The 25,789-nt window shown below is 46.4% G+C and overlaps 1 protein-coding gene and 1 long non-coding RNA gene across 9 annotated transcripts in view; one reads left to right on the top strand and one right to left on the bottom strand.

Moving 5' to 3' along the window:
* LOC114015169 (uncharacterized) overlaps positions 1-10,940 on the top strand; it is a 16,418-nt gene extending 5,478 nt beyond the window's left edge. For 2 of the 6 annotated variants that reach the window (XR_003558940.2, XR_008731713.1), the window contains exons 4-5: positions 88-185; positions 1,229-3,785. This is a non-coding gene — a long non-coding RNA (uncharacterized LOC114015169). Of the gene's footprint in view, positions 1-87; positions 186-1,228; positions 6,066-6,260; positions 6,415-10,854 lie in introns of those variants that run through there. The other 4 variants (XR_008731716.1, XR_008731715.1, XR_003558943.2 and 1 more) reach the window with 4 other exon arrangements.
* On the bottom strand, positions 5,476-25,789 carry ATCAY (ATCAY kinesin light chain interacting caytaxin). 3 transcript variants are annotated; one of them, XM_014277720.3, is made up of 13 exons: positions 25,238-25,789; positions 23,278-23,407; positions 18,729-18,793; positions 18,144-18,365; positions 17,203-17,388; positions 16,415-16,517; positions 15,725-15,856; positions 15,215-15,301; positions 14,622-14,720; positions 14,309-14,344; positions 13,371-13,406; positions 12,588-12,620; positions 5,476-12,012 (listed from the first exon to the last, which is right to left on the bottom strand). In XM_014277720.3, exons 2-13 carry the CDS (start codon positions 23,352-23,354, stop codon positions 12,003-12,005), a joined length of 1,086 nt encoding a protein of 361 aa, XP_014133195.2. In that variant the 5' UTR covers positions 23,355-23,407; positions 25,238-25,789; the 3' UTR covers positions 5,476-12,002. The 3 variants fall into 3 exon arrangements, with proteins under 3 accessions (XP_014133195.2, XP_027657201.1, XP_027657202.1); XM_027801400.2 differs by having other exon boundaries at positions 12,588-12,623; positions 25,238-25,788; XM_027801401.2 differs by lacking the exons at positions 23,278-23,407; positions 25,238-25,789 and adding an exon at positions 20,949-23,261 and having other exon boundaries at positions 12,588-12,623.

Here is a 25,789-nt window from a genome sequence, read left to right as displayed (position 1 = left end):
ATACCGATTAGTGAAGGAACAGTTGAAAGAATGAGAGCAATTTTCACTTGTGAATGTTTAAATTGTGGGTTTGTGTTTTCTTTCCAGATCACCGCGTTAGGTTGCTAAGAGAGTCCTTCTCCAAGGCTTTGGAGGCTGCTCATCTCTTGACAATGCAAAAACAGTCATACCTGCTCTGGAGGAAGGTAGCCTTTTGTTTCAAACAAAAATGAGGGAAAGAACATCATCACTGTGAACTGCCAGTGACTAGAAAACTAATAATAAAATCAGGCTAGTAGAATAACAAGCTTAAATAGTATAATGCTTAACTAGCTGGCATCTTGTCACAGTGCTATGCAGACTGGCTCACAGCCAGGAGCTACCACCGTCATTGGTGATATTTTCTTCCACTGCTGCAGCTGATCCCATGGCTGCCACTGGTGGCAGAGGGTCTGTAGTGCCGGAGGAGGCAGGGAGGCAGTGGCAGAGAGGTCACACTCTTGAGAATTTAGGCAAGATGGGATCGGCGAGAAGCAGCTGTGTGTGCAAGAAAACCACAGACGAAACTATTTTGGTATACCGTTACTCTGGGGGCATGGGATTAACCTGGAAAAAATATTCCAGAAGGAAGGAAAAGCAATGGGGCCTGAATGAAGGACAAGAGGGTAAGTGTAAAAGGAACAGGTTAAGAGGTAATCTGAAGTGAAGACTTTGAGGGAAGAGAAAACTGGAGCCCAAAGGCAGCCAGTTTATTGCAGCATAAGTCCAATCAGAGATGGAGAAATTTTTCTACATTCTCTGTTCCCAAAGTGTCAGGCTCTGCAGTTGTTTCACTCCCCATGCTCCGCTTCCCGAACCGTGGCTGACTGGAACCCTTTGGAGCTGTTGACCACAATGCCCCAAGAAAGGATCCTCCTTAGATTTCAGTCGCCTGTATAAGGATTTTTTTTCATGGGATCAGTGGATATAGAGGCAGAAATGAGTAAGATATGCAAGAAATGCTTCTATTTTATATCTATTTGGTGCCAGGTAACAACTGCAGTAATTCCAGGGGTAACTTTTTCAAAAGATGCCAGGCATTTCTAATGTCATTTCACAGCTGGTATATGTTTGTAGGTGTGTGACATTGTTAAATTAGTAAGTCCTGATCTGTGTGTTGCTATAAATTGTAATGTCGGTAGCAACGAATTAGAAGCATTTTAAAAAAGTAATAGAATCCCACTTTTTGACTCTCTGGTTTATATTCTAGGAGAGGTAATGTCTAATCTTGCTCCCCACTCAATTGAATGTTGTGGCCAATGTAGAGTCTACTGATGGATGAAGGAGAGGAAGTAAAAACTCTAAGGTAGTTTGGAAAATGAAGAAGGATGGAGAAAGAATAAGGTTTGAAATAAGTGTTCAAGCTTTTCACAGCAAGCAGGCAGTGAAGAAGCTGAGCTATTAAGGTATGTTGTTGATGTGTGATGATTCACCCAGCACTCCAAAATATTCTGACAGTTTTTCAGGTATGTTTGACAGACTCTTCAAAATCAGTCTGAATAGGTAATATACAGAACAACAGAGGGAAGTTTTCCTTTTCTTGCTCTTAAAAGCTCATCCTTGGCCATGCTGCTTCATTCTGAGCTTGTCAGGGCTAAGCCAGCTCTCAGATTTTGAGGTTTCCTGGTGCTCTGCCCCTTGCTACCCTGCTGTCTATGAAATTCCCAGGCTACAATCCTCCCACTCCACCACATTCTATCTGCCTGTTGGAGAAACTGTCTGTCCCAATGGGATTTCACGAGGGAAAACAGAAGCCTGTTGCATTGGTATAGCTGTTAAAAAGGAGCCTCAAGAGAACAAAGAATTCAGCTGGGTGAGAAAGGCAGGCAACCACAGGCTTCCTGTTTTTAGCTTTTATGTGTTGTTTGACCCTACCATGCCACCTGTGTGAGGTGCATTTCTGGGCAGGTTGTCTCTTAAACACTTCTACCAATTCTAAATGTTTCCAAAGATTTTTCTGCTCTTTTCTGCATTCTCAGCATTCCTTCGCAGCTTCTAACTGACTCTTCTTCCTCGCTGTTTCCACTTGCACTGTCCTGGTTCCTGCATGACTAGTTCCTGCTAGGTGCTTCAGTGCAGCCCCTGTCAGAACATCGTGCTGCACTTTAATTTCCTGTGTCGCTCATACGGGACTTGGCGTATTCTGGGCTGCAGCCTTTCAGCTTCCGCTTGAAAGCGTCTTGCCACAGAGTCTGCAGCGGGTAGCTTGTCCTCTGAGTTATTTTGGCTTCAATTTGGGTTATTTTGAGATCTGTTTTAAAGAAACAGAGCATATCAGTTTTGAACCTCATATAGGATTTATATATAAAATATATACTCTAGTATACACTCTATTTCGATAACACTTAAGAAAAAACAGGGTGCTTCAGTGTGTTGGAGTTACTTATCCTGATACAATCCTGGGGTAAGAGACAGTTAAGTACATGCAGCAGGGTGTGCAGGGCTAAGGCTTTGTATTTTAGAAAGGAAATGCTATAAATAGAAGACAAGTTAATGAATACACATTTCTCTTCTTCCGCTCTTTGTGGTTCTCTTAATACCTGTGTTGCTACTCTTTTAGCCATGCTAAATATGTTCAGTACTGTGGTAAGAACGGAGCCCATGTTGCCTTTTTGTGCTCCCCTCGTCTGCCTTGGCTAGAGGTAGCTGAAGAAAAGGACAAAACGCTCCCTTCCCTAGGAGTGAGCTGCCTGCCTCCGTGGGCACCGTGATGTGGCTATGGGATCCACATCGGGGAGCAGAACAATTGCCTCCCATTTCCCGGAACTGGTGTACTCTCAGGGCTACTCTTGCTGTTTGATCTCATTTCAGGGGCACGGAGGTGCATCTGCCACAGCTGCGAGATGCCAGGAGCAGCTCACAGACCAGCTCTGCCCCCAAGAAGGGGATAGTTCCAGTGACAGGGGAAGCTCATTTCTTACCTCTGCTCGAGTCAGCCTGAGGAAGGGGTTCATTCTGCTCAGCCACCTCCCAGTTCAAGGACTGGTGCCATCTGGAGCTGGCAGTGGGACAGCCAGGCTGAGCCCTCCAGCCATGCCTATTTCTGCCTATTGACATGGGCCACAACAGTGACAGCATGAACTGCGACTCGTGTAACTTGAAGATCTCCGGAGAGAGATCCTCGGCAGGGAGATGATCTTCACTGAATAAATTAAGTTGCTGTGGAGGCATTTTATATATAAATTTCATTCTCTAGGTGGATTTACTATGTGGCTGACATTTGTAAGACTAGTTTTGTTGTTAAGAGACAGACAGAAAAATGATACCTATCTTCAATTTTGCCCAAAGCTTGTTAAAGCCACACCATACATGGACTGGTTACTTTCATTACCAGTTTTATTTTGGTTTTTTTTTTGTTTTTGTAATAGGTTAAAACTTTGTCACACACTCTGTGTTCATATTGAAATTTCCCATGCTGAGTGACTGCCTCAGGCTAATGGGTTTTAGTAAGTTCTTGCTAAAATAAGTTGAGTACTTGATGTAATGAGTTTAGCAAAAAATCCCTGTTTTGATAATAGAGCTATACAATTCATTTATTTGTAGCTTGCTTTGGAAAAAAAAAATCCACAAAATTAGACTTACCCAGCAAGCTGCATTAAAAGAATGTTAACATTGCAGAATTAACACATCTATGAGCTAGGTGCCCTGTGTAAAAACATTTTCCGTTTATCATGTAATTAATGACTGTGTTGTAACACACAAACGGAAAGGGTTGATAGCTTTTTAAAGTCTTAAAATGGATTTTAAGAAATGTTCCTTCAACTGGATTTTTGTGGATGTGATCTTTTCAAAGAAGCTGTATTTGGAATTTAGAACATAGTTCACGGTGGTAGAATTACTAATCATTAACCTTGATTTATTTGACTGCAGTATGAGGTACAAACAACAATCAGGGGAATAAAAATTTTTGGCATTTAAAGAATGAAAAAAATGTTAAAATTGAGTAATATGCTGTGAGAAAACATCCTTTAATGTGAGGAATTATCCAGATATGTGAGACTGTGGGTTGTTTGGGGCAGGATGGGGGACACAGAGCAGGACAGAATCAAGTTTATTTTGTTGCAGTTCTGCTTGCTTGCAATAACACAAGGAGTCACTGTCTTTGCATCGGGGCCCAGTCAATCTTAGCTCAAGTGCTCTGCCAATTAGTTTTTCTCGAAGTTCTCTTCTGAGCATGTATAAGCAATATTTTCCAATTCCTACCCATACATTCTCTTTTCCTTCTGTTCCAGGTACAAAATCTTGTTCTTACAGTTCACATTTGGGCATCATTAACTTTTACTTAGAGGCTGAGTTTTCTTTTGTGGCTGTTCTCTGATGGACTGAAAGAAAAAAAATACAACCTATCTAAAATGTATTTCAACTGGAATGTATTGGCTTTCTCTCCTGCTTCAAATCTCTTCTCAAAACTCAGCTCTTCAGCCGGCATTCCCTTATTAATCTCCAGTCTTATGTTACTCAGGGAAACTGACTGCTTTTGATCATATTAGATTGTTAAACAAAAGGTCAAGTAAACAAAGTCTCAAGCATCCTGAGAAGTTAACCCAAGGTGACAAGTTGAACGATCAAAGTACTGAACTCCTACGTGCTAAAAAATGAGGAATGTTCCATCACTTTCTCTCTTTTTCACTTGCATTATCACTTCGTTTTCCTCCCCTAGGCTGTGATTCATTTAACTGGCAGTCTAAAAGATACGTGTGGAGTGTAAGGCTTGATATTTAGCTACATCTCTTACCAGTGGGGAGAGAGAGGCCTCACCACGGAGTGATTCATCCCATCCTAAGATAGGTGAAATCATCTCTTTTCATCAACTGTAGAGGGAACCTAAAACTCACTTAGACTCCATATCTAATTTTTAGATTGCTAAAATTAGGTGAGATGAAGCTCATCCTAAGGTTGTTGTTGAGGTTAGTTGTTTGGAGAAGATTCTAATTGTCTTAAGCTGGGAGTCTTGGTTTCTATCTGTGGCACATCATGATTAGCAGTGATGGCAAATGCCTCAGAACAGCCTATGCCATAATTAGCACGTTCTTGTATACTGCTTCATTGAGGAACCTCAGTCATTTCAAAGGGAAGAACAGTCACATCATGCACATGTGGGAGAAGTGATTTCCACTTGGGTGACAGTTTAGTTCACAACTTGTGACAGAATAGGTTTCAGTACTGAGAAGGAATGGGAAAATACTGACTTTTCATTCAAACTGCAGAAGTGAGGTCTAGGTGGAAAGTGATTTTATGTTTTGGAAGAAAGAGAAGCGTTTTTTCAACATTTTAAAATCACACAATATATGTGCTGTTATAATTTTTTTTTCTGCCTTAAAATTAGAGCTGAGGGTGGAGTAAACGTAGGGTTCACGAAGACAGCATGCAATTTAGCTGGGTTTCAGGCACCTAATTTGAAGAAAATGAGTCATGAAAACTAACTGTGCGGCTGATGGAGAGCTTATAGTGTTTAAACTTTCATTAGGAAAACTTCCAGAAAATTTACCTGTCTTTCTCCTATTGATCTCAATCACAGGTGCTACCATCTTGATTAAAAGGGATAGATATGTACCTGGATCACACGTCCAGTTGCGACAAGGGAAGGAAGTGTCCCAACTCTTAAATCCACTGCAAGACTTCACCTGGTACCTTCAGAGCAGACCCGACCCACAGGATGAGCCATGCACCCCTCCCAGAGTGCTGCAGCAGAGCTTTGCAGGCACCTACTTAAGAAAAATGTAGCACTGGTATATTAAATGGTTTCAGAGCAATAAACTGTTTACCTTTAACTTTCCCATTCTGCCCAAACCCCTCAAACCAACAATGTAATCTTAATATATTTACAAGATTGTGGGGGGGTTTGGGTGCCTCTCTTCTCTGTCTTTTACACAGCAGCCAGTTGGCTGGTTTGCTTTTAATATGTCTCTTCTAGGGAATATTCTTAGCTCTTAAGGACTGCTAAATAAAATTAATAATAGAAAGTGGCAGTCAGTCAAATAGAGGAATATAATGTGGCTAATGGAAAACTACAGGGAAGGGTGATTAAAGGGTATGTTTTCTTTTGAGGAAGGATGTCTTGTCTTCTGATTGGGAACCTTTGTTGGTTTGGTCGGGTAGCAGCTAATCCCATTTCTTGTGGCATGGCGTAGTCATAACAGGGCGAGCTTTTGAACTGTGTCTGCTTGTTGGTTGCATTCTTTGCGCTTAGAGCTGGGTTTTGGCATACCTCAACCAAGACTCCCTGTCTCCTTTTTTGACAGCGTGGACCAGATTCCTTCATGATATGCCATTGATGCTGGTGGCCCTTTGGTGCAAAGCCATGTGAAATATTTTAACGTGTTTCATTCATAACCTAAAAACATGTGCCTACATCAGAGGTGCTGCAAAATAAAGTAACAACAGGTTTTTATAGCACGCTGCCTGGGGTTAGTAGCGTTCTGCTGTTACACCCCTGGAGCAACAGCTTCCTACATTGTTATCATCCACACAAATTTAGCATTTGAGATCTAGCATTGTAGTTCTTCAACCTTTTGCATATAAATTTAACAAAAAATCAGAGAATGAGTAGAAGAGCACATTGCTGATACTACTGTGTTTGAGGTAGGAGTTTTTTGGTGAAAATAAAATAATAGCAAAAAATATGTTTTCATACATGCATACAGCAAAAGTGTAGCCCTACGAACGTATACTCATTTAAACTAATATACATCTCCTGAATGAGCTATTTCACAGTGTGAAAACAGTAATGCTTGTTATAGGATTAGACATGTATGTATTCATACTTCCAATTAATTAACTGAAATATTTTAATAACCTATCTAAAACCGACTCAAATTAGACATCTCAGGCATTTTCCTGTAAATGCTTATTTGTAAGGGTTTGGGGTTTTTTTCTGTTTAAGTGGATTTGGGTTGGGTTTTTTGTGTGCATGTCTTTATTTTTACAATGTAATTCCCGATCTTGTTATCAATTTGAGTATAAAAAGATACGTAAAAATAATGTGAGATGAAAAAACCTGAAAAAAGTGTGGTTCTGTACAGGTTGATAGAAATGCAAGGGAAGCAATTTTTCCTTGACTCTTTTCTAAAGCATAACACTAAGGGAAACTTGGAAAGGTCATATGGCATATTGGTAGAATGGAAGTTATTTTAGTAAAAACATTCCGAGATGTTCATTTTGCAGTATCATAATTGCCAGGGAGGACTTTGACTTGCTTTGTTCTAGGGAATAGGATCCAAACAAAAATTTTCCTTGTATTTTCCATATGGAGCCAAAATCTAAATAAAAGATACTGACAAAAAGAGGGGTATGCATTTTTTGCTTAAGGATTAGTCTCATTTTAATTGAATATCCACAGATTCTTATGGAATAATACAAAGCAAAAAGAATAATACATACTTAACAGCAATCTATGTCTCTAGCATAAACCACCTAATTACAAACACTTTAGAAAAATGACAGTTCACACATTTTTACATGTAGGTTTGGGTTAAAAGGACCCACTACAAAGGAAAAAGAAACTGAGATAGATTATGTTATATTGTCATGGTGACTTTTTAAAATTCACTTTACCAGTAGCATGCTGTATTTTTGACTGCCAGTAGATATGGAAATACAAAAGAGAGAACATGTGCTTTTGTATTTATAGCTGTTTTGCCGGTACGTTTCACCTGCTGTCAGGCCAATCTGAGCTTATTGTCACCAGCATTTCAATAACTTTTTTGTTTTTTCATCCCTAGATAAGTAAAATAGAGGATGCGTTGCTTCTAAAACCTTTACCACTTAGGTTTTCTCATACATGTGTATGCACATCTGTAAGCAAATAATCTTTGGAAAAAATAGATGGAAAAATTGCAATGAGGTATGCTCTAAATATCCACTCACATTTACACAGTACTGTACAGGAGAAATCGTGTTAATTATCCAACTTGAATATACAGCAGCATCTCAGTTTTATTTCCTGTGTCTTCCTTGGGAATCAAACTGACAACAGGTCAAGTCCTGTGACTACCTTAAAGAGATGGGAAGGTATGTCCTAGTCTGTCACCAACGGTACAGGAAGGGATCTGATTTTCCAGTTTGTGGGCTGATGCTGGATGAATATTGACATTCAGCCATTAGACTGTGAGTAAGAACACTGTGATTTTTGTGAATATGCTATCATGGGTGTAAAAAATCTTTTTCTGCAGCTGAAATGTGGCTATCTGTTGATTCACCATTAGAAAATATCATGAAAGGTAGAATCCGAGACCAGGAAAATGCTGTTGGTAACACCTACTTTTTGATATAACACAGTGGCATTCATAAGTCAATATATTTATCCTTCAGAGATGTTTTTGTGAGAGAGAAACAAGGCCTGGTATACATTTGGAACATTGACCAGTATAGCAGTATTGCTAGAAGGATTTAGTTTATTTCATTTATTTTTTAAACATATGTATATATACTGGCAAAAGTTCTAATGTAAATGCACTTTTACTAGCAACTTTTATTTTTTTTTCTTTTGCTGGTATAGCGTATTTCTCTTATGAACTGCATCTCCAGGGGAAAGGTAAAGCTTGGCTGGCAAACCCTTCTGCAGACAGGCTTTGAGGGCAGCTCTCTTTAAGGAACTGGCAAAGAAATTTGAACAATGGCTTCAGTCACCTCCGTTTTCTGTTTGGGCCATTGTCACTGCTTGACTCTGGTGCAAGGTAAGTCTTGGGTTTAAGCCGCTGGCTGACAGCTCCCCACCAAGGCCGTTATACCACGTGGGCAGCCTCTGAGAACCCCATCAGCTGGCCTGGAGAGCTACTGAGATCTCTCACCTGCACTGCAAGGTGGATCGAAATCTGTAACGATCTTCTGAAGATGAATGCAGCATGTTTGGTGCTGTGTTTATTGCAACATGTAGGTCTGATTTTGTTTGAAGCCTGTGCAGGTCTATCAACATCAAACTTTGCTATTTCCTCCGCATTTGGTAAAGGGATGCTGCCAACTTGATTGTTTCTGTGTTTCTGTCAAAGAATTTGTAGCTACTTTGGTTTCAAGTAGCATCTAAAATCACTGTCTGAAAGAAGTCAAATGATACTTTTTTTCTGTTGCTGCTATAAAAACGCGCTTTTTACATTTAGCTATAGTTTATCCATTATGGGTGGCAGGTTCTTTTCTATGTTGAAAAGACATACAGACATCCGTCCATCCATTCAGGAACATAACATTTATACGCTCATAAAATTTTGTTAAAAATTAAAATATAGTGCATACTACTTAGAGTGCTCTATCAGAAAGTGCACTTTTTGAAAAACTGTTTCAAAGAAGTTACAAATTGACTTTTGTATTCAAACAAATTACTTGCTAGCTTGAAATGAAATTGGTCATCTGTCCTTTTCACAGCTGAACTCTTAACCTTGCCCTGAAGGAATGACTTGAAAAATTACGAAGTTTCATCTTCAGGTCTGCTTATTCTGTAGTTCTGCTGAAAATGTAGACAGAGTGTCTTTTCTTTGGAAAAAAACAAAACAACAAAACCAAACTCCACATTCTTCTGGTATGGTTACTGCTGAGGATCAAGAAGCCGTCTGCTTCTTCAGGCCCCAAGACTGAACGTAATTGGGGTTTCTTATCTTCCATGTCCATGTGTTCCATAACAGCAGTGTTTTCTGTGGTGCCAACATTTTTCACTGAAGTGTTTAGTAATTACAGATACATAAAAGCTTTCTGGAGCTGTACTTTTAAAACATTACTAACGCTCTATCAGTTTTTTTCGTTATATAATTGTAAACTACCCTTTCAGTGTCCAACTGCATTGCATTCTTTTGTGGAAAGCAGAGCAGATGATTCTTTATCTAAATGCATAAAAATGGTGTCAAAAGAAAAGAAGGAAAATCTAGGTTTAAGTATTATCAATGGGAGACAGTGAATTAACATACTCTTACACTACAGGGAGATCTGTGATTGTTTATAGTCTGAGCTAAAATTAATTTGATCTGAGGAGTTCTTTCTTAATTTCAGTGGGTTCGTTTAGTCCATCTGACAGACCATGTGTGAAAAAGGACACCCAGTTTTGCAGATTGGGTTAACACATGAATGTTTGGAAATTTCTGACTGCTGCTTCTGTCTTGAAACAGATGCCTGCTGACTGTTGGGAAAGCTTAGGACAGAATGCCTTTTGCGGGGAGGTGGTACTTGGCATAAAACCTAAACTTCAAAAACCCCCAAAATGCTGGTCAGAATTCACTTTGTCAATAACTGGCTCATAATGAAATTTCTAGAAAGTTATGAAGACCGATTTTTGCTTGGTGCTTATCATTAAGATGCCAGTGAGACAGAATCAGGCATCTTTACCATTCTCAGCTTCTAGGCTTAATGCTGCGGGTGCAGTGCTCTGTTCTTCATGCAAAGGTCTGTTCAGTAAATACATCTGTGACTGAAGTGCAGGAGAAAAACGTGTATCAGATAAGAAGTCGTGTCAGAAAGCATATATGTTGCTCCTTTGTAACATTCAGGAAAATAAAGATCTCATCTGTAGCAGCTTTATTCACTGAAAGGAAAAAAGAAAAACTTCATGTGTACATAGGAGGCATCCCTATCTTGAGGAAGATCTTGCTTTGCCAGAATTGTTCTCCAGGGGATTTCAGAGCAGAGTGAAATGGTGGTAATTTCAAATAGCCACGGGTTGGCGTTGCCAGGCTTGAAATATTCCTTAAGTGGTGAAATACGCAGGTAATTCTTCAGCTGCAGTTGTCTGCAAGGGGTTTTGCCTGACAGCATTTGAGATAGTTTGTGTAAGCTGGCTCTGGTGAAATCAGGAGTTTCCAAATGATTTTGGCCAGACAGTTGTTTCTTAATTTTTCTTCCCTCTTTTGCTCACAGAATCCTCACGAGTGCAAAATACAAAAGTCTCGATATCACCTCTGCATCTCTTGGCTAACTGAGAAGCTGAACCCAGATACAGCGACCTGCCTCCACACCTGCAGCATTCTCCGCCTGGTATGTTTTTTTTCCCTGGCAGGTATGTTTATAGATGAGGCCCTTGTTACCCAGGGATGGCAAGTAGGAAATGTCAAACATCTAGCAGCTTGTCTCCGCAATAGGAGGTATTAACAGTGAATGATTGTCTGGTGTCATGAAATCAATACAAAGACAAGGCGTGAAAAACTTTCCTGTCCGTAAGGCTCCTTCTTAAAACCAGACCTTTTTGGTGTGTGTGCGTTGGTAGAAGAAGATGTGCATAAGAAGGTTCTGTGGAGGCTGCCATACAGATGGGACTCTCCTTCTGAGTTATCAGAGTGCCTTACAAACTGAGACAGAACAAATCGGGGAAAAAACATGGCATTTGCTCACAGGAATGGTATGGTGTGAGTTAATGAAAGGAACTGGCAATGAATTAACTGAGGCGGTCAAGGCTGGAATAGGTGCCTAGACCAGTGGGCACTTGGTATTTTCAGGAAGAAACATACACTGGCAATAGAAAGGACAAAAATGCACTCTTTTCATGGCCTGGATTAGATATTCCCTGGGGCAATGGCTGTTGTAACGTCAAACTGGCTGTGCAGTTTAAAGCAAAATGTCTCAGTGCTGGCCAGCAGCAAGTTAGGGGAAGGGTTTATAATTTAAACAAAAAATATATCTCTTTCTGGGCTGGTGACTAATGGACTACAGGATGCTCTTAACTTACTAAGGGTAAATATGGTATCTATCTGCACTACTTAATAGCTCTCCACAGACCATTATTGAAACACACTGGAACCTGTCCTGAAAAGTGCTATTCTTGGCTTGCTTTGCTTTGTGGTTTTTTTTTTGTTTTGTTTTTTGTTTTTTTTTTTTTTTTTTTTTCTTAAAGTAAGATGTTTCCAAAAAGTTTTAAGGACTTTGCATCTTGGAGACAGGGGAGGCAGGCTCCATGATCTTACAGAACTCGGAATAAGATGGCGACAAGGTCTTATACCAAAAGGTCATTTACGTGGGTGACTGCCAGGCTGTGTCATTCTTCTTCTCCATTCATTCCACTCTACTTCGATTCATGACATACTGGGAAGGAACAGAAAGACAGTTCTTTTTAGAAAGCAAATTGTAGCAAAAATGTTATTCCCACTATGTAAAAAAATGTTTGGGTGTAATCCTCTACAAAAGGGTATCAAAGCCAAAGATAATGTCATTCATAGCTTTAATGGGCTTTCTTCTTCGCTAAGGACTCTTCCTGAGTGCATGGGACCATGAAAAAGTTACTGTAGGGTAAAGGAAGGCAGTAAGGGCCCATGTGCACACCTTTACCATGCGGCAAATGCCAGGTAAATTATGGAGGGACAGCTTTTCTCAAGTGCCTCCGCAGCAGCTGCAGCTGTGAGCAGTCCCTGCTTTGGGACAGCCTGCTGTGGTTGCGGCTGTGGCTGCAGCCGCCCCGCAGCAGGGTGAAGGTGCCCCCAGCTTCCCGGTTTGGCATCCCACTGCTGCAAAGTGGCTGATGCCTCTTCTGTGCTAGGTGAGTGGCACCGGGCTAAAGAGGTCCTGAGCCTAATCCAGTCTTGCCTTTCCTTTAAGCGGATTACAAATGCAATGAAATCTATCACATGGAGACAAACAAAGGAGTGAGGGGCAAATCAAACCTGGTTTCTTGATCCTCTGCTGGGGGCACAGGCCTGCTTGGAAGAGAACCAGCAAAACAACAAGTGAGTCTCCATCACAAATGAATCACCCTCTCTTTTGGCCCTGAGGTCCCACTAGTTTCTCAGAATAGTTCAGACATCCAATGGACCTTGTCAATTTTGATCAAAGCTCCTTTTTCTCTGGGAAGAGAATAGCAGAAATATGCCCTGTTCCCCCTCAGGAGCTAGGTAGATAGAATAAAAAAAGAGAGGCTATGTCACTCTGAAGCAGAGCCAAATTCAGGCCAAATTATCCTGGCATTGGATTTCGACACTGTCTTCCAAACCTCCTTAGAATTTTCCTCCCCATCTCATGTTACAGCCTCATATCTTGCCTTTATGCACACCCAAGATGCGCCCGACAGCAGAATTCAGCCCTCTGCATTGCACCGTCGTGCAAATGCTACAACTGAATGTCAGGAGAATGTTCGCCAGTGCCTCTGGCTCTGGTCCACGACCAAACACGTTCTCTAGCTTCTCAGAGGTCAAAAGCTGCGTTGGGAACCCATTCGCATAGGTGAAGGTCAATAACATCACAAAAGCGATGGCACAGGGAGCAGTTATAGAGAGGAGAGGCTTTATCAGTCCCCAGACACTTTAGAAGTGTCCTGGGGTCCAAACATCTCCTGAGATGGCAGAGCCTGGCTCACCAGGCAGTACCGCCAAACAACAGGGCCATTCTCATCACCAAAGACAGTTTAAGATATTTTGTAAGGGAAGGATAAATAAAAAAAGCATAGCTACCTTTCCTTCTCAGCCATATCTTGTTTCTCTTCTGCCCTGTAAACACAAGTCACATTTGAAATCCATGACCTAGAGGCTAGCAGCATGGAAGGGTGACGTACCCAAGGACTTTCTGGGGAGACAGCTGGACCTCAGACAGGTTACCGGTCTGGTCAGAGGTGACCGTTAGCTTTCTGTCCCCGTGATAACTGACGCCTTGATAATCCCAGTGCTCTGGGGATGCCTCTGTTGGCCCTCGAGGGAGGCAGCGGGCTGATTTGGGCTGGTCAACTTGCTTTTCAGTAGCTAATGAACTGAATCCTCCTGAACCGGCATCTCCCGTCCAGTTCAGCAGCACGAGGAGGAGCTGTTACAGCACAGCGCTCTTGTGCTGACCCAGCTGGTCCTGCCTCTGTCCCTGACTGCCTTTTGCTTTTAGCAGAGCTGACTTATCACTGTTTATGGCCACCACTTCTAACCTACATCACCAGTGATGTAATGGGTCTAGAAAATGAAACAAAACAAACTGTAAACTAATGGCCCTCTTTATGCCACTCCAGCAGAATGAAGTGGCTTTTAAAATAAGCACTAGCTCCCACTTTAAGGTCAGTTTGCACAGTCATGTGGGGAGAATGTGCCAATTTTATACATAAGAGTGATTTCTGGTGACCTTTGCTAGCACATATGGTGCATGTTCAGGATGCATGCACTTGTGGGGTTAAGAGCAATGGTTCTGTGGATAAATAACCTTTTAATCAAGCTTCTCCTCCCTCCTGCAGCTTTTGCTGATTTTGAGCAAATCAGTAGAAAGTAAGCGTAGGCTGTGTGGGATAGCAAGGTAGGATGAACACAGAATTGACAGGTTATGACACAAATAACGATGAGAGAAAGCAAAAACATCCCAAGAAAATGAACCCACCCTTTATCTCTGCTCCCTGCTGTCCCCCCAATAATTGTACCTTTCTTTTCTGGCCTTGATCCTCTCTTCTTCATATCTGCAACAAACAGGAAACATTCTTTAAATGTTACCCAGTCAGGACTGTTCACTTTCAGCAAAATGCAACGTTTGCTTTGAAGGTAACAGAAACTGCAACCTGGCACAGCGTGCAGGTTCTTGCTTGGCACCGGTGTAGGAGTGAGCTAAGGCTTGTGCCCCAGGCTCTGCCTTTCTGACACGTGGGTTTTGACTCCACACAAAATCCTGCTACAGAGGATTTCTGTCCTGCGCCTCCTTAGAGCTACACGTGCCCCCACGGCCCCCCTGATACTCACTGTAAGACGCAGTCTGGAATCTGCACATGCTCCATTGGTATTAGTTGCTCCAGTTCCTCCAGGCTGTGAACATACTGGATCTTATTGATAAACTTCACACTGGCAAAGAGAGAGAGAGAGAGTGTGTGCTTGAGGTCTTGTTTTGATGTTCTCTCCATAGGAAGTCAGAATTTTCCTGATGGAAACAGGGAGTTCTGCATCTCTGTATCCTCTGTAGTCTGCGTGTACCCATCTCCTCCAGAGCTAATATGCTGATGACTAAAAATTGTGGTGTGATGCCCTGTTACTGTACCTCCTTTGCTTTGACCCCCATCTCTCAATATCTGTAGGAGGGAAAAAGAACCACCATTTCTGCACATCCCACTAAATCTTTACACGCTATCCACTGGGACAAGCCTTGATCTGCATCCAGACCACCACAGTGTCTCCTAAGACCACCTTTGGGGTTGTCCTTGGAAGTATCAGAGAGATGTAAGACAAATGATGAACAGTCTCAGCTTGGTCACTACTGGTTAAAGGTGAGTTTAAGATCTAATTTTTGAGATTAAACTCCCACTCCAAAACAGCCAAGTTTGGCAACATGGTATATTTACCTGATGAAGGGTCTGGATATAGCCAGCACTGTCCGGATAAACCACGAAGGATGCACAATTATCAATGCTTTGAGGTTTTTACGCAGCCTGTGGAAAAGCCAGGGGACAGAAAGTCAGATTCAGAGTAGCTTTTCTTAAACTCACCTGTAATGTATCAGGGCGCTAATCAGCAACTAATGACGCTCACCAGCCCCAGCTGGATGGCTCCATGCAAAAGCCCTGCCCATGGCCTTAGGAACCCTATTTAAGCAGACCTGGCAGGCTGCAGGAGCACTGCTTTGCTTGGGTGCTGTGTTAGCCTCATCTCTGGGAAGGTGCTTGTGGTGGAAGGAGGGAGAAGAGGAAACGAGGAGAGTGTGAAATAAGTCAGAAAGCTGTCCTAGAGTAAGAAAGTACGGAGTCGGGGGAGTAAGGAAGGAGGGGTGGCTGGGAAGGCTGCAAGGAAGCAGTGGGAGAGATGTGGGAAGAGGCCTGGGAAGAACGAAGAGGCAACACCAACAGGATTCTCACCTTCTGTCTATCATCTGATAGCATTTCTTCAGCCAGCCAAGGCCTGGCATCCTCCTCCGGGGTGTTGCTCCATTTAGATACACGATCATGTAGTCCTCAGCCACCAGCAGCTCCAGGCTACTGATCACGTATCTGTTGGGTGGTGGTCAAAAGCAATGGGAACATGAGACTCAGAAAAGGTCCCTTGAGGTTTTTTCAAGTGCCTGTGTGTCATCCCAAAAGGCACCCAGGCCCTTTCTTTGTAGACCTTGGAATAGGTTTTGGATTCTCCTGGCATCTCTGCAGGATGCCTCGGGGTATTTCTCAGGGATCACTGGTACTTGTTAGCATAGCGCATACACTGATGGACATCCCTGCGCCATTCTTCTGCCTAGCAGTAGTATCTACCAGCTGTTCGGTGTTGTATGCATATGTTCACTACCATGCATATGGTAGTGAGTCCATCACTGGCATAATTAACGCTGAATGTTTGAATACTTTGACTTATTGGACTTGGATGCAAATATTGTGGACAGTGTCTCACCCAGTGATGCTCCAGTCTACAGCTGCACACTGGGTACCCTTGGCCTGGATTCAAACTATTTCCAGCTGAGGTTCCTGATGCAATGAATACATAGAATCTCTTTTTCCCAGAGCCTGAGTTACCTTCCTTGCCCTCCTCCCCCTCGCAGACCTTGACCAGTCACTTACAGGAAGAGATTCTCCATGATGTAGTGGTAATCGGCCAGGTTACTGTCTGGGAGATAGCAGGCAGCAAAGACAATGATGGCATTGAGACCTTCTCCATAGTATCCTGGGAAATAAAGATACAGGCAGCATCAGTGACGCTTTCTGGGGGAGATGCAAGAGCTTAAGGAGAAAAACAGCAGCAAAGGTGTATTGTCAGCTTTGGGCCTGGGCTGGTTTTTGTGCCTCTGTTCAGCTCTAGGTAAGCGCTGGTGCATTTGTCCTTCTTGTGGATCTTTTTCAGAAGTAGATCTGCCTCTGATCCTGATTGTGGCTATAACATACACATGAAGTTCAGGGAAGGAATTTAAGTGTGCCAAAGCACGGAGCTGCGAGCTTTGCCCTTGGTGGCTGCTTGGCTTTGCTCAGGTTTCAGACAGGTCACTAATTTGACACATGGACTGTTAGCTGTGCCACCAGCTCCGGCACTCAGCCACAGAGGGAGTAAGCGCCCACAGCCCCTTTCATCGCTGGCGATGCTTACCTGCACCTAGCTGAGAGTCAGGGTATATTCAGTCTTGCTCAGAGCCAGCATTATCTCTACTCTTGTTTATTGAAACATTGCTCCATGGCTATATGTTTTTTGGCACGAGTGGGGTGCTTTTGTGCTTAGCTGCCACGTAGTTGCGCAAAACTAACAGCAATTTTTCCCTGAAGACAATCAAAGCAATCGGTCAATGATTCCCTCCAGCTTAACAAAGATGGGCTGAAAGAAATCCACTGAGCCAGGATGAGGCCACCCTCTCCCTCACCTCCGTGTGTCACCACTCTCATGTAGGGTTTGATCATCTGGAGGTCGATGCGGTGTTCCTGCTCTCCAATGATGACAGTCCTCCAGAGCCGCCCGTTAGTAGCACTCCCATCTTCTGTCCCGCCATCCCCAAACAGGTCTGCGCTGTCCCCAGGCATGTTCTTGGCTGTGGCTACAGGAGTGTCATCTGGAAAAGGGACAAATATTTTTGCCTTTAATATAATGTATGAAGAGGCTCTGCAAGAGCTTTGGTGCACAATAAGAGACAGTGACAACCACAGGCTGAGGATCATCTGTTTCATCTACAGCTTTGAGCTGTGTAAGTTTGTAGTTCTTAATAATTTTGCTCCACGGCCAAATTGTAATGGAAATAAGCTTAACATCTCACACTGCTTATAGTACCTGCAGTCCCAGGTCGGGCACTGGGCTTTTTGCTGGATCTTCCTTCAGATCCATCTACGCTGGCTGAAGAGGGCATCACCTGTGCCACTTGTCTTCTGACCTGCTCGCAGAGCTGCTTGCATGAATCCTTCTTAGCCTGAGCCAGTCAAAATCAGCCAGGTTGGCAAAGACCATGTTATTCAAGAAGTTTGAACGTTCACATGACAGCTCTAGCAGGCATCACCTTCCAGCCGGGGGGTGGCCCAGCTGCAGCTGGAAGGGAATGTTTGTCTACAGCCTTGTGCCTTCTTCTCAGTTAAGGCTACTCTGATGTTTGCAAGTCCCTGAACTACTTCTGCCCACCCTATCCCTGGATGGAAGTGCTGAGATAGCTGGGGTCCTAGTGGGACAGATGCTGTGTGGAAGATGGGGCTTGGCTGTGCTTTGCTGCTGGGAAAGTTGATCCTCAGCTGCTGATGCTGAGTGGTGTCAAAAGTGATTAAAATGACACTAAAAAAAGCTCCAGCCCCTGCAAACGTTCACCCAGAACCAGCCTTTTACCTTCCCATTCTAGTTCATTCCCATTCCCCAGGAATTCGAGGGAATCTGTCTCATCAGGTGTTTCGATATCATCCACGTTAATGTCCAGGTCATCTGGTGTGTCCAGGAAGTCGTCGGAGAGAATGGAGCCTTCACTCTGGTCCAGGGAAATGTTGATTTCAGGTGCAACAAGTGTCTTCCGTTTCCGATGCGCCCCATTAAAGTTTAATGTATTTGGGGGAGCTGGAGTTAAAAGGAAAATAGCTGACAGGTTGTCCTTGTCCTGTGTCCTTAGCACAAGACATGGTGCTTTCATTATGCATCTTTCAGACTATGGTCCTGGAAGCTAAGGGTGGTGGGTCATAGCTGGGATGTACTGGGTGCCTGCAGGTATGGCTGGATTAAATTCCCAACGCTTCTGACATACCCATGTCCTCCCCCAGCTTCTCGTGAAAGGTTAGCAAATTTAAATCTCTGCTGGTTTCCTCTCCCGCATGGGAATTTTTGCAGATACTCCAAGGGAACTGGCTTTTGCCCTAACTGCAAGCTGCTGTTCCCATTGGCTTCTTTTCCTTTGAACTCCTGATAAGGCAGGCTGGTACTTACAGGATGTATTCTCATCTTCTGTAGGGCTGCCCAGTGACTCCATCCCCGTCTCTTCTGGGAGAGGTCTGCAGGCAAGCCAAGATGCAGAGGTAAAAAGGGAGGAGATAACAGGTGATGTTTAGGAGAAAGTCACTCCATGGCAGGCAGTGGAGAGAACCGGGGACATCAGGGAAAAACAGGCAACCCCATGTGCGCTCCGCCCTTTCCCTCTTACCTATGAGCTCAGCCTGAGCAGTACCCTCAGGTGACTTGCCCAAGAGCAACCCAGCAGCTGGGCCTTCTTGCTGCAATACTGTGCAATCCCTGCTAACACCCGAACCATCCCTGCATTTCTCCCCTAGTACATCCCTCATGCTGCCACTCAGCCAAGAGGCTGGAAAATCCAGCCAGGGACATGGGAACAAATCCTGTCCCCAGAAGAGCCTGGTAACATCCTCATTCTCTCCATATTATCCCCATTTTTATCTCTGCCAGAAGTTTGAGAGGCAGTGCCAAGCTCTAGGGCTCTGGGGTACCAGGGAACATATTCTGCAGTCGGTACTTTGCCTGTATCCTGTTCCCTGCGCAGCGCAGGCAATGCAGCGGGCTGCCCAGCCAGTCTGGCGGTTCCCAAGCCCGGTGGGGGGTGCTTTGATCCCAGCAGCAGCTGAGCTAGCAGCGGAGGCTTAGCACAAGAGCACTTTGCGCTCTCTGCCAATGGTTTTGTAAAGTGCATCTTGCTTTCTGCCACAGGCCCTGGCTGCAGCAGAGCACAACTTTATCCAGCGCAGCTGCCTCCTGAGGCTGTAGTGACTTTGCCCTAAGGCAGGCGGTGGTTGAGGCAAGGGTCAAACCTAAGTGTGAACCCAGAACTGTCACCCCATCCTCACCTCAGCCCTCACCCGACAAAAGCTGACTGTGATACCCAGACCCTGCTGAGGTCTGGAAGCCGGCTTGCCCTCAGCTAAGATGCAGGCAGCAACGCTCAGACCCGTAGCTCGGAGCCAGGACCCACCGCTGCCTTCCTGGGGCTCCAGGAGTTGTAGCTTCTCATGCCTGGCTCCTGCACCCTCCTCGTATAAATCACCATGCCTCCAGCCGGAGGCTAGAGGTATTGATTGATTTAAAAGTTGGCTTGCCTGTATAGATGCTAATGCCAAACCTCATTACGCGGCTGCCACCCTTTGGAAACTGCAGCGTTGCTCCTGACCCATGCTGGGGTAAGTGAAGCCAGGATCTGGCCCCCAGTACTGCAGTGAGGAGCCCCAGCTGGTGACTGAGCAGCGTACTGCCCACCCTCAGCTGGAGACTTCTACGGACAATCTTCCCCTTAATTTGGGCTGGGACTTGTGCTTGTCCTCTGGCATTAGCTGGGTTTGAAACTTCTTGCACAGCTTGACCAAACCCCAGCAACCCCATGGCAAGTTCATGGTGTCAAAGGTCTGCCTAAAAGGGTCCTGAGCCATTCGTGTTTCACCTGCCCCTTGCTGGAAGCTCTCCCTTGACAGGGAAGGGCTCATCCCTCCAAGTGTAAAATCCTGGGTGCTGGGACAGCCCTGGGGTGAAATGGGGATAAACCCCACCAGTTTTAAGGCAGCGCTGTAATGGGGATGTGTGTGTGCAGATAAACCCCACCAGTTTTAAGGCAGCGCTGTAAGGGGGGGGGGGGGGGGGGGCCGGGCGGATAAACCCCACCAGTTTTAAGTCCAGCAGCTGCTGAGGTCCAGCGAGACAGCGGGGGGGAGACTGATGGGGACCGGTACCTCCCAGTCCGCAGGGGGATACAGCCTCGCTCTGCCCTGCAAAGGCTCCTCTTCTTGCTGCCATGACACCAGAGCCACCAGCCAAATTAAACCCTATAAATATTTAGATTAAGGGATAATCCTCTCCTAGCTGGTTATTGTATATTTATGAGTGTTGAAGACCTGATCAAAGGCGCTTGCTCCTTGCTCGCAGGTGCAGCATCTGGACCCTGTGGGCTGCCACGATATTCCTGAGCGGTCAGAGAGACCCCTCTGCCCCCTGCCAGCTTCTCCCCCTCCCTTCGGCTTTTGTCTGGAAGGGGTCGGGCTGGTTGTTTGTCCGGCTGGGAGCTGGCGCCTGGCACAGCTCGGTGAGGCAGCATCACAGGGCCCAGCTGTACCCCAGGTACGTGCTGCACAGGCACCCCGCGCTCCGGTGCTAGCAGCCGTTTACAAAAAGCGGTTCAGAAGTCAGAGGTGAAGAAAAAGGCTTTCTTACCTTCCCAAAGGCTGCTCGGATCACTGCCTCCCAGTCTCTCCCGTAAATCTTCCTTCCCAAACGCAGCTAGCCCCGGATGCCAAATTTTCTGAATGAAGCAGGTTTTCTAGGGGACGGGTGCCACCATTTTGCTCTCTGCTGCCAGCATGCTGCCCTGCTTCCCTCTGCCAGCACCTTCTCTCTGGCCCCAGCCAGCCCGAGCCTTCACTGACCGTGATCCGATGGATTCATGGATTCGTGATGGAGTGAGCATGCTCCTGTATCCGCCCCGCTGCATGCTACAGCATCATTGCAGGACAGCACTTGCACCAACAGCTGAGACACTGTCAGCAGGAGGCTGAACCCTGGGGGGAGCAGCAGGAGGGGGGACCCTTTCCTCCCCGCTCGCCCAGCGCCTTGGCGCTACACCTTTGCAACCTGCAAGGCAGGAGCTTGCTCTGCAGATCAGCTTCTCAGGGAGGGGTGGGAATGTCGCCTTGTGTCCTTAATGAGCAGCTGAATTCAGTTTCCCCAGCCCAGATCTTTTTCTAGGGTATGCTTGGTTTTGGTTTTTTTTTTGGGTTTTTTTTTTTTTGTTGTTGCAAGATTGGTTAATCACAGCTAAGCAAAAATAGCTATGCAGCAAATCATCTGCTGGAGAGCTACTGTCCCACATGCAGCAGCTTCTGCCCTATTATTTTAATGCTTCTAGGGGGAAGCGTCTTGAAAATTATTATTTATTTATTTTTAATGCTAGTTAAACACAGCTGGCATTCACTCATTTGCCTAGTGGCTGTTTGGGCTCTGTTCCCCTTGCATCATTCCTGACTGAACCGCTCTGCAGCCAGTCTATCAGCAGGCTGGGGAGCTTGTTCGTCGGGCTCTGGCCTTGTCCCTGCCACTGATCTGCCACCCAGCCACGGTCACATCCCTTTGCCTCTGCCTCAGCCCCCTTTGCCAGGCAGGAGTGGTGACACCCGTGTCCCATGGTGCTGAGGGCTCGGCAGCAGAAATGCCGTTGAAGGCTGGACTGTGGCTGGGGTAAGTTTGCTGCTTGCGTGGCCAGTGTGAAATGGAGCCTGGCAGCTCCTGCTCCGAGGTGAGGGTGTGGGTTAGTGCCTGGGTGTCCGGGTGCCAGACCAGCTTTGCCCCTTTTTTCTAGGGAGCCTTGGGTCAATACCTTCCTTTTCCTTTTCCGTACCTTGTCTGCCTTCCTACTCCATTAAGTGCTTGTCCTCGCAGTGCTCTGAGGGAGCCTTGGACTGGCAGAGCTCCATCAGCCCAAAGCTGCTCTCAGAGGAAAGAAACCCCCATCCTAGAAACCCAAGGGCTTGGCTGAGCCCACGGCTGGGGCCAGCGGAAGGACGAGCCACGTCCCGTGCGCCGGGTGCTGGGCTGGCAGACAGAGGGGTTCAGAGAGCGACGCAGCTGGGCCGGGGGTGAGTGAGCGAGGCTCATCTGCCAGCACCCAGGGACACAGGAGCCCCTTTCTAGCAGGGCTGGGGCTGTGCGTGCCCCCCCGCACAGCACACTGCGCCTCTGTCTGTGCACACAGGGGCTCTGTGGGTTGCGGGGGAATCCAGCTGCGGCTGGGCAGGGTGAGACAGCCCTGAGAAGCCCCTCGGCAGCCCGCACCCAGCTGCAGCAAGGCTTGGTGTTGGCCATGCTGTGTGCGCCCCAGGAAGCTGTTGCTGGGCCACAGGCTTCAGTGCTGCATGTGTGGGGCAGTGCTGGGGTGCGGATGGGTGTGGGTGCACCCTCTGGGTGGCTGAACTCCCGTTCAGCGCACACTGACCTTATGGGGATTTTTTTGGGCGCTCTGTACAGTTAGTAATGTCTGTGAAGACAAAAGCTGCCGCTGTGGCACCTTCCATCACCCACATGTCATTTCCTACAAGATTTGCAGCCATTTAGGTTCTGCCTGTCAGTTTGAGTGGTCATTGCATCCCGATGACTCTGCATCCTGTGGCAAATCCCTGGCAAAGCAGCATTGCTCTGTTTGGGGAGACACTGCTTGATCCAGAGACTGGGGAAGGAGTCCGTCCATCCATCCCTCCCTCCCTCCCTATACGCACTCATTCATCCATGCTAAGCTCCCTGTACTCTGCACCTGGCTCCTTACCCTCTCCTTGACATACTCACAGAAGGTTGCCAGAAGCCTCCCCAAAATGTTTGAGCATTCCGAGCAGCCTTGCTACAAAACGCTCTGTTCTCTGGCCAGAATCGCCCTGTTGGAGTTAAGACTCCTGTTGCCTGGGGTGGTGGTGGGAGGGACCTGTATGCTCCATGCCGTGCTGGTTTCTTACAGGAAGAAACAAAATTCTCCCTGGCTTTTATGGGGGGAACAAACCTGGGGAAGTCCTCATCTTGCCACTCTTCCTTCACATCCACGTTTTCCATCCGCAAAGTGGCTTCTGTGGTCCCCATCGTACTCAGAGCTGGGGTGGCTGCACAGCGGTTCCCCTGGGGAAGGGCTCAGGCTGGAAGTGGAAGGCAGAGAGGCTGGCATTGAGCATGGAGCATTGAGCATCATGGCCGGGGAGTGTTCATCCGAGCCATTCAGAGCGGGTGTGCTGGTGCTGTGCTCCGCAGAGAAGCAGCGTGATAGCTGCTTGCTTTGCAAAAGCAACAAGGCAAGGACAAGGGGGTTTGTGGCTACTTGACACACTTTGGACAAGGGGGGGGGGGTGGTGGTGGCCCTGGATCAAAGCAATAGCTATCTCTCTGCTCAGTTGTGACCTTAGCTCTTCTCCCTGAGGATCAACACTGTCTGGGCTGATGTCTGCCTGCTTTTCCCTTGCTACTTCTCTTCCAATCCTCATCTCAGCATAAAGAAGCACCTCTGCTGAGGCAAATGAAATGTGGCTAAAAGGAAAAAGAAGAGCGAGCTCCTCCAAGGCTGGCTTCAGGTTGCCTTGGCAGTAGCACGTTTCCATTTTACTGGCCTGGGCAGAAGTTAATGGCTGTGGTTTTGCTGAGAAATTCCTGACTACTGGTGTCTGGTCTGTGCTCCATCCCCATGCTTCTCCCCGCACCCAGAGAGAAACTGTGGAGGGTGAGGAGGCCTTCACAGGATGGTGAATAACCTTCCAGACCCCTGAAGAATTTGCATCCCTGTCTTGCTCCCCAGGTAAACGAAAAATGATGCCAAAAAATGGGAGCACCTCAAACGGAGGCAGGTGCTGCTCCTCAGCTGCTTCTTTCCTGCAGTGCCAAGGAGCAGCACCGGCTCCGACCCAGCGAGCCTGGTTCTTACCCATCCTAACACCACGGCAGCACAAGGGGCCCCGAGGACCATGTGAGTTTGCTGTCACTAGAAGGTTCCTGCGCTGCCAGCCAGCACAAATCAACCCCTTGTACCCATTTCCCACGGCCTGCAGCCCCTCACAGGGTGCGTCAGGGCTCAGGACCAGTCCTTGCAGGGCTGGCTCTGCTCAGAGGGAGCAGGGATGCTGCTCTCAGCTGGATGCTGCTGGAGCACCTGGGCCCGAGGGGACAAGGTCAGCTTTTAAATCAGCTCGTGTGCTGGGCACGTGCATTAACCCGTCCACTGCAGGGCAGCTCTGAACATCCTTCCCGAGCTGAGCCTTCACACTATAAACGTGTCCAGGCACTGGCCTGGATAGTAACACGTATTTTTTTTTTGGGATAAGGGAGCTAGGGTGATTTCCCAAGTGGATGGGGCTGCTCTGCCTCTCCCCTGGTGTCAGGAAAATCAGCATCTCTCAGTTTGACCCATTGCTATAAGGCTCTTCTAGACAGCCAGTGCTTTTACTGCTTCCTTTGGATGCTTCTATTTACAGAGGGTGTCGCTGGTGATGATCTGGAGGAAGATAAATCTGTCTGTCTGTATCTGCTTTAAAGGAATGAAGCTACGTAGAGGCCTGAGTAAATCCAGCATCTGACTTTATTACAGGCACTGGCAGAAATAGCAATGAGAGCAAAGAGCTGGCTGCGAGCGTTGCAGGGTGTGCTCCCTGCCCGGCATCTCTCAGCCTTTCCTCCCAGCACATCATGTATTCTGTCCTCAGCCCCATGCCTGGCTGCATGCGATGCCCATGCATGGTCACGTATGTCTCCATTTTTTATTTCCCTACATGCAGGCAAAGGAGATACCTTGGGGCTCAGAGAGCCCCCACCTTCCCTCCCTCCTCCCCACTGCTGTCATCTGCTTTCTGCTAACCCTGAAGGCATCATGGAGGGAAGAAGAGAAAGGAAAGATACCAAAGCAAATCCTGGGCTGGAGTCTGACGTTTCTTAATGTCAAACATCGCCCGGCAGTATGGAAGCCCAGATGATGCTGTACTCACCGATGCTTGTGGCTAATGAGGAACAAAGAAGATCCTGCCTGTAGCCCAGCTAGGCATTCCTCCCCGCAGAGCCGGGCTGCTCAGGGGGTCCAGCGCCTGGATCCGGGTGCAGATGTGTGCAGCTTCCTCAGCGGAGGAGCGCGGGGACACATCTAGGTCGGCCTTTCTCGCAGCAGCCGTTGCTTTGTGATTTGGATTTTGTTGGGGGGGCGGAATTGAGGGCAGTTACTCGTATTCTTCCATGGCTGCTCCTCCTCCGCTGCCTCCCTCCCCTCCAAGGTATTTTATTATTATTTTCTGCTTGCAGCTGGCAAGCCTCAGCTCTCTTAAGTCAGCTAATTGTACTGCTTTTGTGTGTGAGGAGGATGGCGGCGGTGGTGGTGACAGGGAGGGGGGTGTTATGGAGGATGGGTGGAGAGAGGAGCTGCAGGCACCCCCCTTTCGGTGCCACCCCCCCGCCAATGGGCTGCGCGGTACCAGTATCTCCCTGCTCTCTTCCTCCGGGTGAGTGATGCTGCCAGGGGCTGAGCGCACAGCCTCCTTGCTGCGCTC

This window comes from Falco cherrug, chromosome 4 (assembly GCF_023634085.1).
Source record: "Falco cherrug isolate bFalChe1 chromosome 4, bFalChe1.pri, whole genome shotgun sequence".
Lineage (NCBI taxonomy): Eukaryota > Metazoa > Chordata > Aves > Falconiformes > Falconidae > Falco > Falco cherrug.
Note: the sequence above shows the minus strand (reverse complement) of the source record. Positions and strands in the feature narration are given on the sequence as shown.

Excerpts from the sequence above, each read along its gene's own strand:
- ATCAY (XM_027801400.2), bottom strand. The coding sequence starts at position 23,354 with ATGGGGACCACAGAAGCCACTTTGCGGATGGAAAACGTGGATGTGAAG. Across the intron at positions 17,389-18,143 it reads GAATGAACTAGAATGGGAAG|ATGACACTCCTGTAGCCACA; the intron begins GTAAAAGGCTGG and ends TCCCTTTTCCAG. Across the intron at positions 15,302-15,724 it reads TATCAGATGATAGACAGAAG|GCTGCGTAAAAACCTCAAAG; the intron begins GTGAGAATCCTG and ends GCTTTTCCACAG.